A 14320-nucleotide genomic window follows, 5' to 3' on the forward strand; every position below is an offset into this window, starting at 1 on the left:
TTACTATTACTATCATCATAATAATTTTTTTTTTTTAATTACGAAACTATTCCTATCTTAACCCAAGAGTCAAGGGTTTTTGTTGTTGTTGTTGTTGTTGTTTTTAAATCTGATTCCTCTGCTCAGTGTGTGTGTGGCAGGGGGAGCAAGCAACTATGTGGTATTTAGTTGCTATCTGGGGTTAAACCATGACACATGGTCATAATACTAGCAAAGAAAGATGTTCCCAGCAGACGGAGATTGAGGGGGGAAGATGAGCCCGTGACCCTAGCTGTGCTTGTGTGCTCAATGGCTTGTGGGAAATTTTCAGGGATTCCAATCTAGAGGAGGATAAGAGATAAAGGAGTATAGAGAGATGGCTGGAAATCCTCATTAAATAAGATACTGCAACATCTGCAGCTGGTATTCTGAAATCTGAGTGGAAAGATTAGACTGTTGTATATTAGCCCACAAGGCTAAAGTGCAGCTCTGCACTGTTGGAACTTCTAATCAGCCTTCAGTACGGCAAGTACTTTGGTCTTGATGTACAAACAGTTTCATCTGTCAGTGTTGCAAATCTTATGCTAAATGAATTAGCATTATTGCTGTCTCAGAAATGGGGAAATCAACACCCTAATAAATTTGGGGGCTTGCCTGAGATTACAGTGAGTATTTAGTTACTTGATGGCCATACATTAGTTGTTCTGCTGCTGCTCTAGTCTCTAAGCCAGCAGTTAATGTTCTTTCAATGGAGCTGCATGAGACTGAGTGCTCCTTTCCTCAATTAGCTGTATTAGGTATTCCAGCAAAGAGTCAGAAGTTGGGGAACAGTCATCCTGAGAGGCAAGATAGTAGTGTTTACATTGTTGCTGGTATTCTACTACTCTGCATGTCGCCAGCTCCACTTGCTGTTGAGCTCAGGGGTGAGTGGGAGCCAGCAAGAGGCTGCCCCGCACTGCTGCCTCTCACGGGACGCCTCAGCGGGGAGCAGCGTCTGGCAGCCCTCCGACCCAGCAGGCAGCCTGCCCCCTGCTCTCCTAACCTTCTCCGCCACCTGCTGCTGGGCCCTGTGCTTGATCATGCCGGCTTTTCTGTCTACACAGCAAATGTCTCACAGTGGCCCTTCAATGCAATCTCTAGTGTGCACTCTGGGGAAACTTCTACCTGCCATGGAAAAACCAGAAAACTCTGAAACTGATCATATTCCACCAATATTCATGGAGAATTTGGCCACTAATTCTGAACAGAACTGAGCTGAATAGGATGCATACATAATGTATTCAGGGTATAATTTTCTTTGCGTACTACCCTGCATCTCATGAGGCTTCCCCCTTCTCACTTCAGAAATACTTCTCATTAGCTGAATTCTTCTTGGTAGTCTTTCAAGACACTTGACTTTTACAAGTGATAATAAATGCAATAAATCTCCTTGCTTGCCAATAAAGAGGCATGTTGATTCACTCAGAAAAATGTCTGAAGCATTTGGAGTAAATTCAGGTGGGTGGAGTTATGCCTTGATAATTTAGTTTGGGTTTGAAACCAAACGGCCATGAGATAAGAACCGCGTAAACTAATGGTCTTGCTGACTGTTGGAGTGTCAGGGCTGGTGGAGTCACAGGGCAGGATTGCCAGTGGGTAACGATGATACCCTGCTGCCTGATAGGTATTCTTCCCATTCTCCAATTCAGCTGCTGGTGTGTCTTCTTGAAAATATGCAAGAATGTGAAATAGCAGTTCACTGGGTAGGGGAGGGAAAGCTATCGGCAAAAGAAGTCTTAGCTAGTTATGACAGGAATTTCTAGTTCCAGAGAATCAATGAAATGCTTCTTATCCCTGCACTTTGAGAATGAGGTGCTTGCCACTCTTATCTAAAATTGGGAATTTCATGAGTGTTAAACAGATTAAAGGAGGTCACCCATCCATTGGGAAGTAATGCAGAATTCCCTAAAGGTCTTCGGGCAGCTGTTCTAACTTTTCTAAATAAAACAGCTAAAATGTTTTCCTTCCTAGCTTAGTGACAATTTCTGTGTCCAGGGAGGACTGCACTGGGAAGGATACGTGTATTTCTGACTTAAGTGATATTGTTTATACATTTCTGCAGCAGGCATTTTCTGTAGTGAAAGGAGAATTTATTTTATAGTATGCTATATCTGTGAGCGTTATTTACCCAGAGTGGAAAATGTTTGATTTTTGTGGACCGGCTACGAAACAGTTCCATGTACTAGTTTTGCAGGTAGACAGCCATACTCTAATTTTGTGCTGCAAATCAGTGAAGCTACTTGAGATCTGGCATGTAACGTATAGGAGACTGTACATTCACCTAGTGCTGTCTAGACTGGACAACTTCTTTATTTTTAAATCAAGTTAGTTCCCTTCAATTAGTTCAACTGATGGCAAGGGTTTTTTTACTCAAGTTTTTTTACTCAAGTTAATACTAGTTATGTCAGGGTAGGGTAGCAGAGGAGAAAATGCACCATATTTCCTAATTGAGTCAAGCCTTCTTTTAAAGCAGATTTCCTTCAGGAAATATCCCCCCCATTCCGTCGGCAGTTACTGCAGATTTCTGCAACACGGTTCTTTATACTGTGCACCGCACACCACGGCCGTGGCCGTAGTTTCCCGGTGGCCGGAGCCAGCAGCCGAGCCGCCGGGCGGGATCCGCGACTGTCGCTGCCCGCACACCCCGCAGGGCCCGGCTCCCGCTCACACAGCGGGGCAGGTGCCTGGCTCCGGCCGGCAGACTCGTGTGCGCCGCCGGGCCGGCAGGTTCGCCCGTTTTCGGCAGGAATTACCTGCCCACTTGGAGGGTGTTGAAAGATGCCTCCTCCGCTCCTCTTGCGGGAGAGGTAGAAGCAGGGCTCCGCTATGCTAAGCCCAGTGGGTTCCTGGGGCTCGTCGGTGCCTTCGGTGTACACCGCGAGTACAGCCGGGGTCGGTGTGGCCGGGCGGGGGGAAAGGAGACTCGCACAAGTGGGAGCGCCGCGGCTGCCGGTTCTCTGCGCACCGGGACTTCCCGAGCGCCTCCCGCCCGACCTCGGACATCCGCCTGCCGCCGGCCAGCGCCGCCGTCCCGGCACGACCCGGACGCCGGGCGGGGGCCGGGGTGGGCGAGCGCCCTGCGGGGGGCACGGCCGGGTCCCCGCCGGCGACCGGCAGGAACCACCGCCCTCCCCCACCGCCGGCGGCCCTCCCTTCCGCGGCTTCTCCCGTCGCGGCTGGCCCAGCCCACGTTTTCCCTCTCTCCCCTCCCTCCGTGGTCATGTGTCGCCTTTTTTGTTTGCAGTGGAAACAATTTCTCGCTCTCGGGCTCGCACCGAGGCGGACCGCTGCCCGTCGGGAGCGCGGGGCGGGCGTGGGGCAGTCGGGCCCCATGCAGGCGGCGGAGCCCCGTGCGCCGGGACCCCCGCGGCACCCCCGGGGCTCGGGCTGAGGCGGGGGCGCGCCATGCCCGGCTCCGTCAGATGAAACTTTGTGCCACTGCCATGAAGGGGCCGCGGTGAATCCGCCGCCCCCTGCCAGGTAAGTTGCTGTTGTTGTTGTTGGCGGGGGTTGCGCGGGGCGGTGCGGGCCGGCCGCGGTCAGCGGCGCGGTGCGGTCCCGCCCGGCTCGGCCCGGCCCCGCGCCACAACTTGGTCGGGAGTTGGTGCGCGGCCCGGCGTGCGCGCCGCCGTGACCCCGCCGAGCCCGGCCGTGCCCGCGCCGCGGGGCCGCGCCCGGCCCGAGCTCGTCCCGCCGGGGGTCCCGGAGGCGCCCGGGCAAGGACCTCGGGGCACGCGCGCGCACGTGCGGCGGGGCGCGCGGGGCCGCGCGGGCCGGTGTCACCTGGCCGGCATTGGCGGGGTGCGCGGCGCGCGCCGCCCGGCCCGAGCAGCCCCGGTCGCCTGGCAACGCCATTGATTGGCTGCGGCCGCGGCCAATGGGCGCCCGCCCCCCCTCGCGGCGGGTGCGGTGGCAGCGCGGGCGGGGGGCCCGCCCCGGTGCGCCCCCCTCCGGCCGCGGCGGGCGCGCGTGCGGGGCGCGTCCGCCGGAGCTGCCGCGGGTTAAACGCGTTCGTCCGGCTTAAACGTGGGCTCGCCGCGACCGGCTCTCTTTTGTCTGCCGGCGGGGCGCCGCTGCAGCTGCCACGGGCGTCGCTGGCAGGCCCCCCCGTACCCCACATCCCCCGCCCCGTTGTGGCCCCAGTCGGGCCCCGCCGCTGCGGGGGCTGCGCCGGGCACCCCGCCCGCCCGCGGTGGCCCCGCTGCGGGCCGCTCTTCGGCCGGGCGCCGCCGGACTTCCCTGCAGGCTCTCCGTGCCGGCCCGAGGGGGCTCCGCGGGGCCGCGGCCGCCCGGTCACCCCCGCTGCCTGGAGCGGGGGGAGAGAGAGAGAGAGACAGGGGAAAAAATCATGAAGTGATACGGCCCTTTGGGAGGATACTGGCAAATAAGGAAATTAAACAGAAAGAGAGCAGCGTGTTGTCATAGCAACAGTGCAATTAAATTACTTTACTGTCAGCCATCATATAATTTTCCTGTTTAGAAGCTCGTGGGACGGAACTTCCATTTGGAGTCAAAGTTAAGTGTGCGGCTTAGGTAGGCAATGCCAGTGCCCCTGGACGCTGGCGATTCCCTTGTTTACCTCTGGTTGCGCTGGATGCAGTTTTGAAAACTAGGAAGTGGGGCCGGCGCAAGTTTGGCCTCCTGGTGTTTAGATCGGCATCGGTATTTTTTCCTTTTCCAGATACTTACTCATGTAAAACTGCACATTTTCACCGAAGATGTTGAGTGTATTGATGTGCTTCCCTCCATAAAAGTTCTGTTTGTTACATTTTTAGTAAATATCTGCTTTGGTGTAACTTCGTTATAGAAAGACACAAAGAACTTAAAAGTTTTCGGCTTTGCCCATTTATGACAGCTGAATTAAAGTCCATTATTTCTCTTTCCCATAATGGCTGCATTGCTCTATTCGTCCCTGCAGACAGCTAGTTCACTCTGTTGTTACCTGTAGCTGTTTTTGGCTTTCATTTACGGTATTGACTCTGTGACTGCATGACTTCAGGTAACTGCTGGGGTTATGTTTTAGGTACAGGGAATCATTTAGTTCTTTTTCAGTGTTTGTGCAGAATGTTTTGTCCATTTAAATTCTTTTATTAACTCTGTCCAGCTTTTGTTCCACTTCTGTTCACATCTTCAAGAGCTAATTCCTGGCAGTTTGACTGTTTGTAGAAGCTAAGGGAGCCTGTCTCCTGCTTCTGAAGTAGAATTGTTGGGCTCGTCTGCTTCTCTTGAATTGGGCAGGGGCCCAGCTTCACTTTGCTTCGGAAGTGCTCGGGACATTCCAAGTATTAGTGCTCACAGGTGTCCCCCCAGGGCCTGCCGGTGCAGCACCCTCAGCAGCCCACCCCACCTCTCACAGGCCATTGTTCAGCATCAGAGCGGTCTTTCTGACTCTTGTTTTCTACTGTGTTTGAAATAAATTCAGCTTACATTAAAATCTTCTCTGTTTACATACATTTTTAAAGTGCTCTATTCCTCTGGCACTTGCTTCCTCATTTTTTGGCCCTGGGCCCAAAACTACTGGGTGTTGCTTTCCCTCCTACTTTATCCTGACCTTGCTGGTTTTGAAGCTCTGCTCTCATTTCTGAGTTTTGGTGCAGCCAAGACAGTATGGATGTTTGTCTGCCTATGCCTTTAGCCAGCGTGATTTTAATCATGGTGCTGTTGTATTGTCCTCAAATGTGAAACAGCTGAAATTAATCTGAAGCAACCAGCCATAAGTCACTCTTATTATTTTTTAATTCACATCCTTATTAAAGTGATACAATTGGGGTATTCAGTGGTTTGAAAACACCACTTCCTCTTTAAAGAGACATGGTTGGGAATTTCCTGTGTGGGGCTTCATGTGCTTGCACAACTGAGGTGTATTTTATTCAACAGTTGTGGATTATTATTATGTAGAACTGTCATATTTAGTACAGATGGCAAATGGCCAAGTGACCAGTTAGGAAAAAGCTGTCAAATTGTTACACAGGAACTTTTTATGAGCTAACTTTTCTCTCTTTCTCCCTTTTCTTTGGATTCACTCTCCCAGGAGCTGCTGTCTAAATGGGTCCAGTCATGCCTCCCAGTAAGAAGCCAGAGAGCTCAGGAATTAGTGTTCCCAGTGGATTGAGCCAGCGTTATCAAGATAGCGATTTATCAAAGGCACTTCATGATGACGAGGACCTAGATTTCTCTTTGCCTGCCATCAGATTAGATAAAGGGGCCATGGAAGATGAAGAACTAACTAATTTGAACTGGTTACATGAGAGCAAGAACTTGCTGAAAAGCTTTGGGGACTCGGTGTTAAGGAGTGTTAGCCCTGTTCAGGACATCGGTGATGACACGCCGCCGTCTCCTGCCCATTCTGACGTGCCCTACGATGCCAAGCAGAACCCCAACTGCAAACCTCCTTATTCCTTTAGCTGCCTCATATTTATGGCCATTGAGGATTCGCCAACCAAAAGACTGCCTGTAAAGGATATATACAACTGGATCTTGGAACACTTTCCATATTTTGCAAATGCACCCACTGGATGGAAAAATTCTGTGCGACATAATCTGTCCTTGAATAAGTGTTTTAAGAAAGTGGACAAAGACCGAAGTCAGGTGAGTTTGGAACTATGGGAATCTCTCTGGCTCTGAAAATATTCACCTGCTAATCCCAGAATATGTCCTTAACAGTGAAGTATAGAATGTGCAACCCTGTGCCTGGTAATGTAGTTGATTAAGTTCAGAGACCCAGCATTTCTTTTGCATTGCTCATTCTGATTTTATTAAATTCATTGTCTAGACATCTGTAAGAAAGTGTTCAGTGTGTGTGTGTGTTTTTCCCCCCAGCTGGTGTCTTCATGCATAGTGGTTAAATATTGTTTTTAGTTATCATGCTGTGGTAATGGTTTCCAGCTATACTAGATGAATGTAATCATGTTATAAATAGGCTGCTTGCTGTTCTTGGCTTATACAAATGTACAGTGAAAGGGTATGCCTTATGTAAGAGTCCATTGCTATTGCCATGGTCTGTGCTGTAATCCAAAAAATCATTTCTTTCTTTTATACAAGGAAGGGAATGGTGAGGAAGCTTTGTTCCATTTCAAGCGAGTTCTAGAGAAACTCTTCAAAGCACGGAGGCAGGTCTGGCATCAAAGGTGAAGGTTACCATTCACCAAAATCTCTGGCGTTCTTTGGGCTCATGTAACTTCTTCAGCTGGTGCAGAGCAGAAGCCATGGGAGCACATCTTTGCTTTTGGATCTTGGCTGTTGTCTCCTGGCTTCACTGCTGATTCCCCAGCAGTGCCTGCAGGAAGAGGCTGTGCGCAAGGGAATGGGAAAGTGAGCAGAGCGGTGTGGGCAGTCCTTTGCATGGCCTTCTACTCCATCAGTCTGCCTGGGAGCAGGAATAAGTTTCCAAAGGGGACCTTCTGAAGAAGCAGTGGACTGGATGAATCTTTGGCAAAGTATGAGTATACTGATAAAAATACCAGCATGCAGATTAATTTCAGAGGGCTTCTCACAGGTTAGGGAAATAAATAGCAGGTAAAATCACATCACTCATGGTCTGTCTCTAAAATTGGCTGAAGATCAGAAAGTGAACACTTTCCCCTGGCAGAAACAATAGATGCAGTCAGCTTTTGTATTTCAGTGAGTTAAATGCTGTGATTGTCTTGTAACTTGTTACCCTGAAACTAGACTTCTCTTGGTGGTGCTGTTCTCCCTATTTTGTGTGCAATTTAACTTCAAAAGCTCTGGAATAGAAGCTCAAGTAACTCTAGAGAAAGAGTCATGCACTATTCTAAACTAGCAACTTTTCATTTTAGATGAGTTAACTTTCTTTTCTACAGAGCTTTCATTTTTAAAGGATTAACATGTCTATTTTTCTTTTCTTTCTTTTTAAAATTATTATTACTTAGAATCCACTATCCCCATATTACTGATCTCACACTGTGATCAGTATTTGTATTTTTATCAATTAATTGCTGTGAAAGCTCGTGTGTGAGATAAAAAAAATCTGTTCCCCAACTTGATCTTGTTTTGTGTAAGCCAGAGTCTTAAATTCTGGTTTGGAAGTGAGACTATAATAACAATGCCACAACAAGACTTTTATGACCCTGTTCCAGACTGTAAGAAATCTTCTTACAGTGCATTTAAAAACCCACCAAAATAAGGGAACTGGCAAGGCATGTGTTTAACTCGGCCATTTGTGTTTTGTTCTGACCCTCTTCCTCTGTTTACAAGTTGACTATTTAGATTTCAGCTTCCTTCCTATGAGGAACTTGTCTTCATGTCTATCTGTCAAATATCCGGCCATCCACTGAGCTCATCTGAACAATACCACGCTGCACTGCTGCTCCGTGGGGACGAGGCGCAGCACAATGCATGACTGGTCACCCACGTCTCAAATTCCTCATTATGGCCATGGTTACATTGCCAGACAGCAAGGTGTGGTGACAGGCCTTGCTTGTATGAATCACAAGGTGGAGTTTTATTAATTCCAGGAAAATCACAGATTTGGAGAAAGAATTTTCTTCTACTTCCTGAAGATGCTAATAACTGCAGGTAGCCAGTTTTAAGGTGAATGAAAAGCTAATCTCAAATGTAAAATGCACCACAGCAGGTCATTCAAGTCCCCTGCTGGGTTTTTAGTTGTGTTCTGGCCAAGGGATGTGGCAGACAAGAGTTCTGAGTGCAGAATTGGCCCTGGGTCAGAGTTGCTGAATCAGGTGCTTGACAGCTAATTGCGGACTTGGAAAGCAGTAAATGTCAACTGATGGCTTTGAAAATACCTTCATGTGTGTGCACACACACTTGGGCTTGATTTGGTACCTTGCAGCAAATATCTCTGCTGTTCAGAAGGAGGGTGTCCATCTAAAGGGTTCTCTGGTTTTGGTATGGGGCGTGGGGCAGGGGAAAGAGGGGCTTTCATCTGTAAGGAATCATTTTATGCTACTTCTTGCAGACAGTTTTTGCAAATTGCAGGGTCGGGGTCTGCCTGTTTTACTGGTTTTACATGGAAAAAAGAAAAAACAATGTTTAGCAAATGGCATGTTATGAAATGCTAACAAAATGGGCTCTGAAACATATACAGTATGGGGGGAAAGGAGTTAGTGCTGGGAATTGCAGGCATTTGCTGGTTGATGTGCATTGACACATTGTGAAAAGCTAGAAGCTTTTCCTCTCATAGTTGTGCTTTCCAGTGTTTGTTTATGTAGCCTTTCAGTAATCATTTTTCTAAAAAAAGTTCTGCTGAACACTTAATTCTTTTTTGAACTCCCTCTGCATAGTAGTTTTCTCAGTCTTGAGTTTCACTAGTTTATATTCATGGGGCTAAATATGAATCTAGTAGTCTGCAGCTTTTTCTGCCTGCATATGAATGCTTGAATTTCTTGATGTGAGATCATTGTAATGGAGAGGGGGAAAAAAAAAGGACAGGATTCATCACTTTTTTTTCACTTGCCCTGTCCCGGTGCTTTTAGGTCTGATGCGGAATGTGGAAGAGAGGATTTGTTTTTATATTGCTGCTATTCCACATCAGCTGTAGTGCCATCAGGTTTACCTGGCAAACCAAAAGCCTGGCTGTTTATGGAACTATGATGAGGCTGATCTGGATTGAGAGAGCTGGGCTGAAGAAGGGAAAATGCTGAGCCCTTGATTGTACAAACCTCTTTGCATTGAGCTCAGCAGTTTAATAATAGTTGGCCAGAGTATGAAGTTATCACATGATGGGGAGTAGATGTGGAGTTCCCTGGCTTTGTTTATGCTGCCAGACCTGTGAATTCACTTGTTCAGATTAATCCTATTGTGAACATACAGATCTAAATGTCCTGTAGTCTGTGTCCCACTTAGTACAGCCCGTTAGTCCATGACTTCCCTACCATCTGGTCCTTGGCTATAGAGAGGAATTTTTCTTGTATATGTGTCTCCATAGCAACGAGTTTGCAGTTGATATGGAAAGTAAGCAGTTGCCCTAGCAACGGAGTTACTGATGTGGCAGCTTCTCTGCTTGCAGGGAAAGGGCTAAGCTAGTTCAGACCCATTATGTAGGTTTGCTGTGATTATAGCTATGCCCACTAGTGCTGCTCCAGCTAAGGGGTGGCTGAAAAATTTTGTTACAAGCCCTATTTCTGCCTCCCTTGAAAATCTGATTTATTCATATAGGGATTCCTGCTTTGAAAAAAGGCTGGTGGGATTGTCTTTCAGGGGTGTGTGATGTGTGTGTGCCTTTTATGAATTCAAACTTCCTCAGTCATCATTATCAGATGAGGGGAAATGATGTTTGACCTCGCTGGTTTCGCTGCAGTATTTTTGTCTCAGTGAACAGCCCACGGTTATAAAGGTTGGAGCTTTTGTCCCCATGCTTCTGTCTTCTATTCTGCTGGTTTTTCCCTGGTCTCTGCTTCTTTGGGCATCCATCCTATCCTCTTTGTGTCTGCTCTGCATTGTCTGAGATAGGGAAACACACACATGCTGTGTGCATGCTGAAGAAATTCAAGTGACTGAAAGGTTTATTTGGCACTTATGCTGAGGGATGTCTTAATAAAAATGTAATGAGGGTAAAGGATATGTTTATGGGGATGGGAGCAGAAAATTCTCCTGGCTTGATGTGGAAGTTATTCTTAGAAGTACGTGGTCCATAACTGGGTCACGGAGATCCAGCCAGGCTCCTCCTCCGTCTGGAGCGGGCTCTGAGATGGGAGGACTCCTGAGTGGTCCTTGAGCTTTGCAAGAGCCAATGTCCAACCTGTCCCTGTCTAGTGCACTGTCTCTCATAAGTGCTCTGCCAGGGCATCTTACAGGGGCCGTGGGAAACCCTTTGGGCATGGGAGGCTTTTCAGGAGTGCCTCCTGCAAATGTCTTTCCTCTGATGTGATGATATCTGGGCTTTTGACAGTTAAAATCCTCTGGAAAGATCAGTGTTAGCTGGAGTGAGAGGAAAAGGACCCTGCTTGTTCTTTGTTAGAATCTCCTGATCCAATCTGCATATGCACAAAGGTGAGGGAGACAGGACCCTGGCCTCCCTATTTTAATGTCGCTCAGGTTTCCTGTGAAAGTTCAGTTTCACACTGGGGATAGGAAATAATCTCCTCTCTTTAATGTTATCACCTAGACTGATCCAAATAACAGAATTGTCGGAATTTCTCTGCATTTATAACATCTGGGGAAGCTAAAGTGAAAAAATACCAAAAATCATATCCAACAAAATAACCCCTCAGACTCACATTAAAGGCTTTATGTGACATGGACTCCATTAAAAAATTAATTTCCTAAATAAGCAGGTGCAACGGTTAATTTAATTATTAAAAGGATATTTTGTGGTTTTAAACTGGAATTTGTCTAGTTTAACTTGAAATGCATTTTCTTATACTTTTGTCTGTCCCGTGAAAAAGCCTTCTAATATCAGAAATTTTCTCCTCAAATTTATGTGCAGAGAAACAAGGGTAATCTCGTTCTAGAAAAATCATAAAAATCTCTAGAACCATACTGGAAATGGAGTTGCAAGATATTAGACGACTTATAGAGAACTTTTCTTGAACCCTTTTGGTTTTATTTTTGAATTGCTAACCCAAGAATTATACAGAATATTTAAATAATGGATTTTGTAAAGCTGTGCGTGGAAGTAACACTCTTCATTTCACTGGCTTCCAGCTGCTTGACTTAAACATCAGAGCTAACTCTTTGCACAGGAATCTGCCTGAATTAACTGTTTTAGAGCTGTACAAAGCACAAGCAGTTCTTTTCAAGTAATGACAAGAGAGCTGGCAATATCCAGGGAATCCTCTGAACCTTATATCTAAGGTATTTGTGTTCTCTTGCTCTCAGTTAGGGTAGCCTGCAGGCAGGTCCCCTGCTGCATAACTGAGGTGTTGGTTGCACAGTGACAGGCCATTGACCTAGCAGAGGAGATTGGCCGCTTAGGTTGAATAAACTGGAGTAAGGGGCCTGTGCTCCTCACCCATAAGATGATGCAAAGTGTGTTAAGCAGTACTGAAAGAGTGCAGAAAATCAGGAGTGAGCTGCTGTTTACCCATTGGGCTTGGGCTGTGGTGAGGTTGGTGAGTCCATTTCCCAGCTGTGTTTACGCTCCCTCGCTTCCGACTGTTTGCTCCATCACCTTCCTGGCATGTCAGCTTTTGTGTTTCTCCGGCACACAACTGATCTGGCTGGATTCGTGTTTCACTCTTTCTTTTAATTCTTGTGTTGCTTTTCAGCTTAAGTCCTCAATTCAGGTTACAGTGCAGTCCAGGTGACAGTTGTGCTGACATGACAAGGGGAATAGAGGTGATGAGGAGGCTGGGCACAGCCAGTTGGGATTGCTGAGACAAGCCATTCCTTACAGAAGGGCTGGCAGATGCATGATGCTTGGTGGGGTAATGGATGTAGTCCCTGCCCCAAGGTAAAGATAAAACGTCAACAGAAGTTTAAATGCAATGGGACACTTTCTTCTGCTGGAGGTGTTTGTTTTGGTTTCCCCTCAAGAGCAGGACTGTGCTGTTTGCTGTTCAAGTGGCCTGGGTTAGTGACCCTTCTTGGTGTTTTACAGCAGATTTGAAGTGATCAGAGTCTGGGCTGCCATTCTCATGCATGAACCCTGCTGAACATGACTGCCTGTTCCCTTTCCTGGAGGTGAAATTGATCTGGGGCTGTATTGCAAGCCCCTCTTCACCTCAGACTTGGCACATCCATCACTATATAATGAGCAGGCTAAAGACTCTTTGTATGATTTTTGTTTAGGTTATTTTTTCGTTGGGCTGGTTTAGCTGGATTAATTTTCAGCTCCCTGTTTAGTTCATGGTTACTGTGGTCAGGGGAACACCAGTGTCAGCACAGGCTGTAGGCTCAGCTCTGTTTAATCTGGCATGAAGCTGTGCCTGCGGCTTCCAGCCAGCTCAGAGCTGACCTGGTGACAGCAGGAGAAGATGGGGAACGAAAGGGGTGAGAGATGCTCTCACCTTTGAGAGTACAGGCTGCACTTAAACCACTGGGGCTGCTTGTGTGTTCAGTCAGATACATGCTTGGTGCTGGATTGGGTCTGTAAGACATGGGTGAAATGGTCAAACAAAAACTGCACCAGGATGTGTGCATATGTGTGTTTTTTCAAGATTTGTTTCTGTTGCCCAAGGTTCTTAATTTTGGCAGTAGAGGTGGCTCTGTGTTGGCCTGTGCTGTGCATCCTCTGCAAAGCTGTTATGGAAGAGGAAAGGATGTCTATAAAATCAATTGTCAGGCTTTTCCCATGCTGCTGTCATTACGTGCTCATCACCTCCTGTGTTTCTTTCCAATTGTCAGAGAGATAATGAAGTGCCCTTGTCACTGCCAGCAAAGGAAGCACAGATCTTGGAGCTTCACTCTGGTTTGAGCACAGGAGGCCTCACTGATGATGGGCTGAAGGATGTGGGCACACAGGAGCACTTTGACATGTCCATTAGTGAATGTGGCAAGGCATGCCCCCGAGCACCACGCCCACGATGGTGGCTGTACTAACTCCAGCTGTAGCTGAACATCAGAGATTAACTGGGCTTGCTGGTGTGGGTGAGTGTATGCACTTCTGTCTTGCACTTCAGTTCTTCAGCAAAACATCAAAGGATCCATTTTAATTACTAAATATGTGTCCCTTAGACTTCCCCCTTCCTTTTCTAAAAGGGAAGTAAAGTGTTTTACATTGTCTGAAAGTACCCAGCAAATTGTGCTGTGTGGCTCCTTTTCCTGGGTGAAGACCTTAAGAAAAAACATTTGAAAGTCTTGGTCATAACAGTTGATGCAGTTAAAAATAATTGAGGAGTTGAGGATACTGTTCAGGCAGCCTGAAGCAGCCTTTGAGTTGCTGGAGAAGCTACCTTTCTTTGCTCTGGATTCAGGCAGTTACTGTGTCCCCACTGAACCTTAATTCAGTCCTGCAGCATGATGGTATTTCTGGTAGAGTCATTCACATGACTGGCCTGGCAGGGTCTGGGCAGCGGTCTGAAAGTTGCTTATACCTGCTCCTTCTGTGTTATTTTCTGCTAATTGCTGTATCCTCATAAATCTAGTTAATACAAATGAATGGTATATAATAACAAAAGCCAAAATCCTTATGAAGAAGGGACTGTGTGTGACTGTTTTTAATTTAGCTGGTTGTCATTTGAATGTTGAGCAGTGGTGGGTTAGCATATAAAAGTTAGTAGACTTCTGTCATTCCAAGACTGGGCAGACTTGCTAGATGAGGTCACGGTGCAAGCACTGCATGTAGCTATAACAAAGCAGTATGTCATGAAGCTCAAAAAGTCCAAGTGCAAGGTGCTCAGTCTGGGTCGGGGCAATCCCAGTTATGAGCACAGACTGGGAGATG

General features: G+C 47.3%; 1 protein-coding gene across 4 annotated transcripts in view; it reads left to right on the top strand.

Annotated features, from left to right (window-relative positions):
- Window positions 1-14320, top strand: part of FOXN3 (forkhead box N3) — a 167779-nt gene that overhangs the window by 31127 nt on the left and 122332 nt on the right. For 3 of the 4 annotated variants that reach the window (XM_084207701.1, XM_084207703.1, XM_084207704.1), the window contains exons 1-2: window positions 3299-3498; window positions 6050-6606. In XM_084207701.1, coding sequence (XP_084063827.1) covers window positions 6064-6606 — 543 coding nt within the window. In that variant the 5' untranslated portion in view covers window positions 3299-3498; window positions 6050-6063. Of the gene's footprint in view, window positions 1-3298; window positions 3499-6049; window positions 6607-14320 lie in introns of those variants that run through there. The other variant, XM_084207702.1, reaches the window with a different exon arrangement.

The sequence above is a fragment of the Fringilla coelebs genome (assembly GCF_963513975.1).
Source record: "Fringilla coelebs genome assembly, chromosome: 6".
Lineage (NCBI taxonomy): Eukaryota > Metazoa > Chordata > Aves > Passeriformes > Fringillidae > Fringilla > Fringilla coelebs.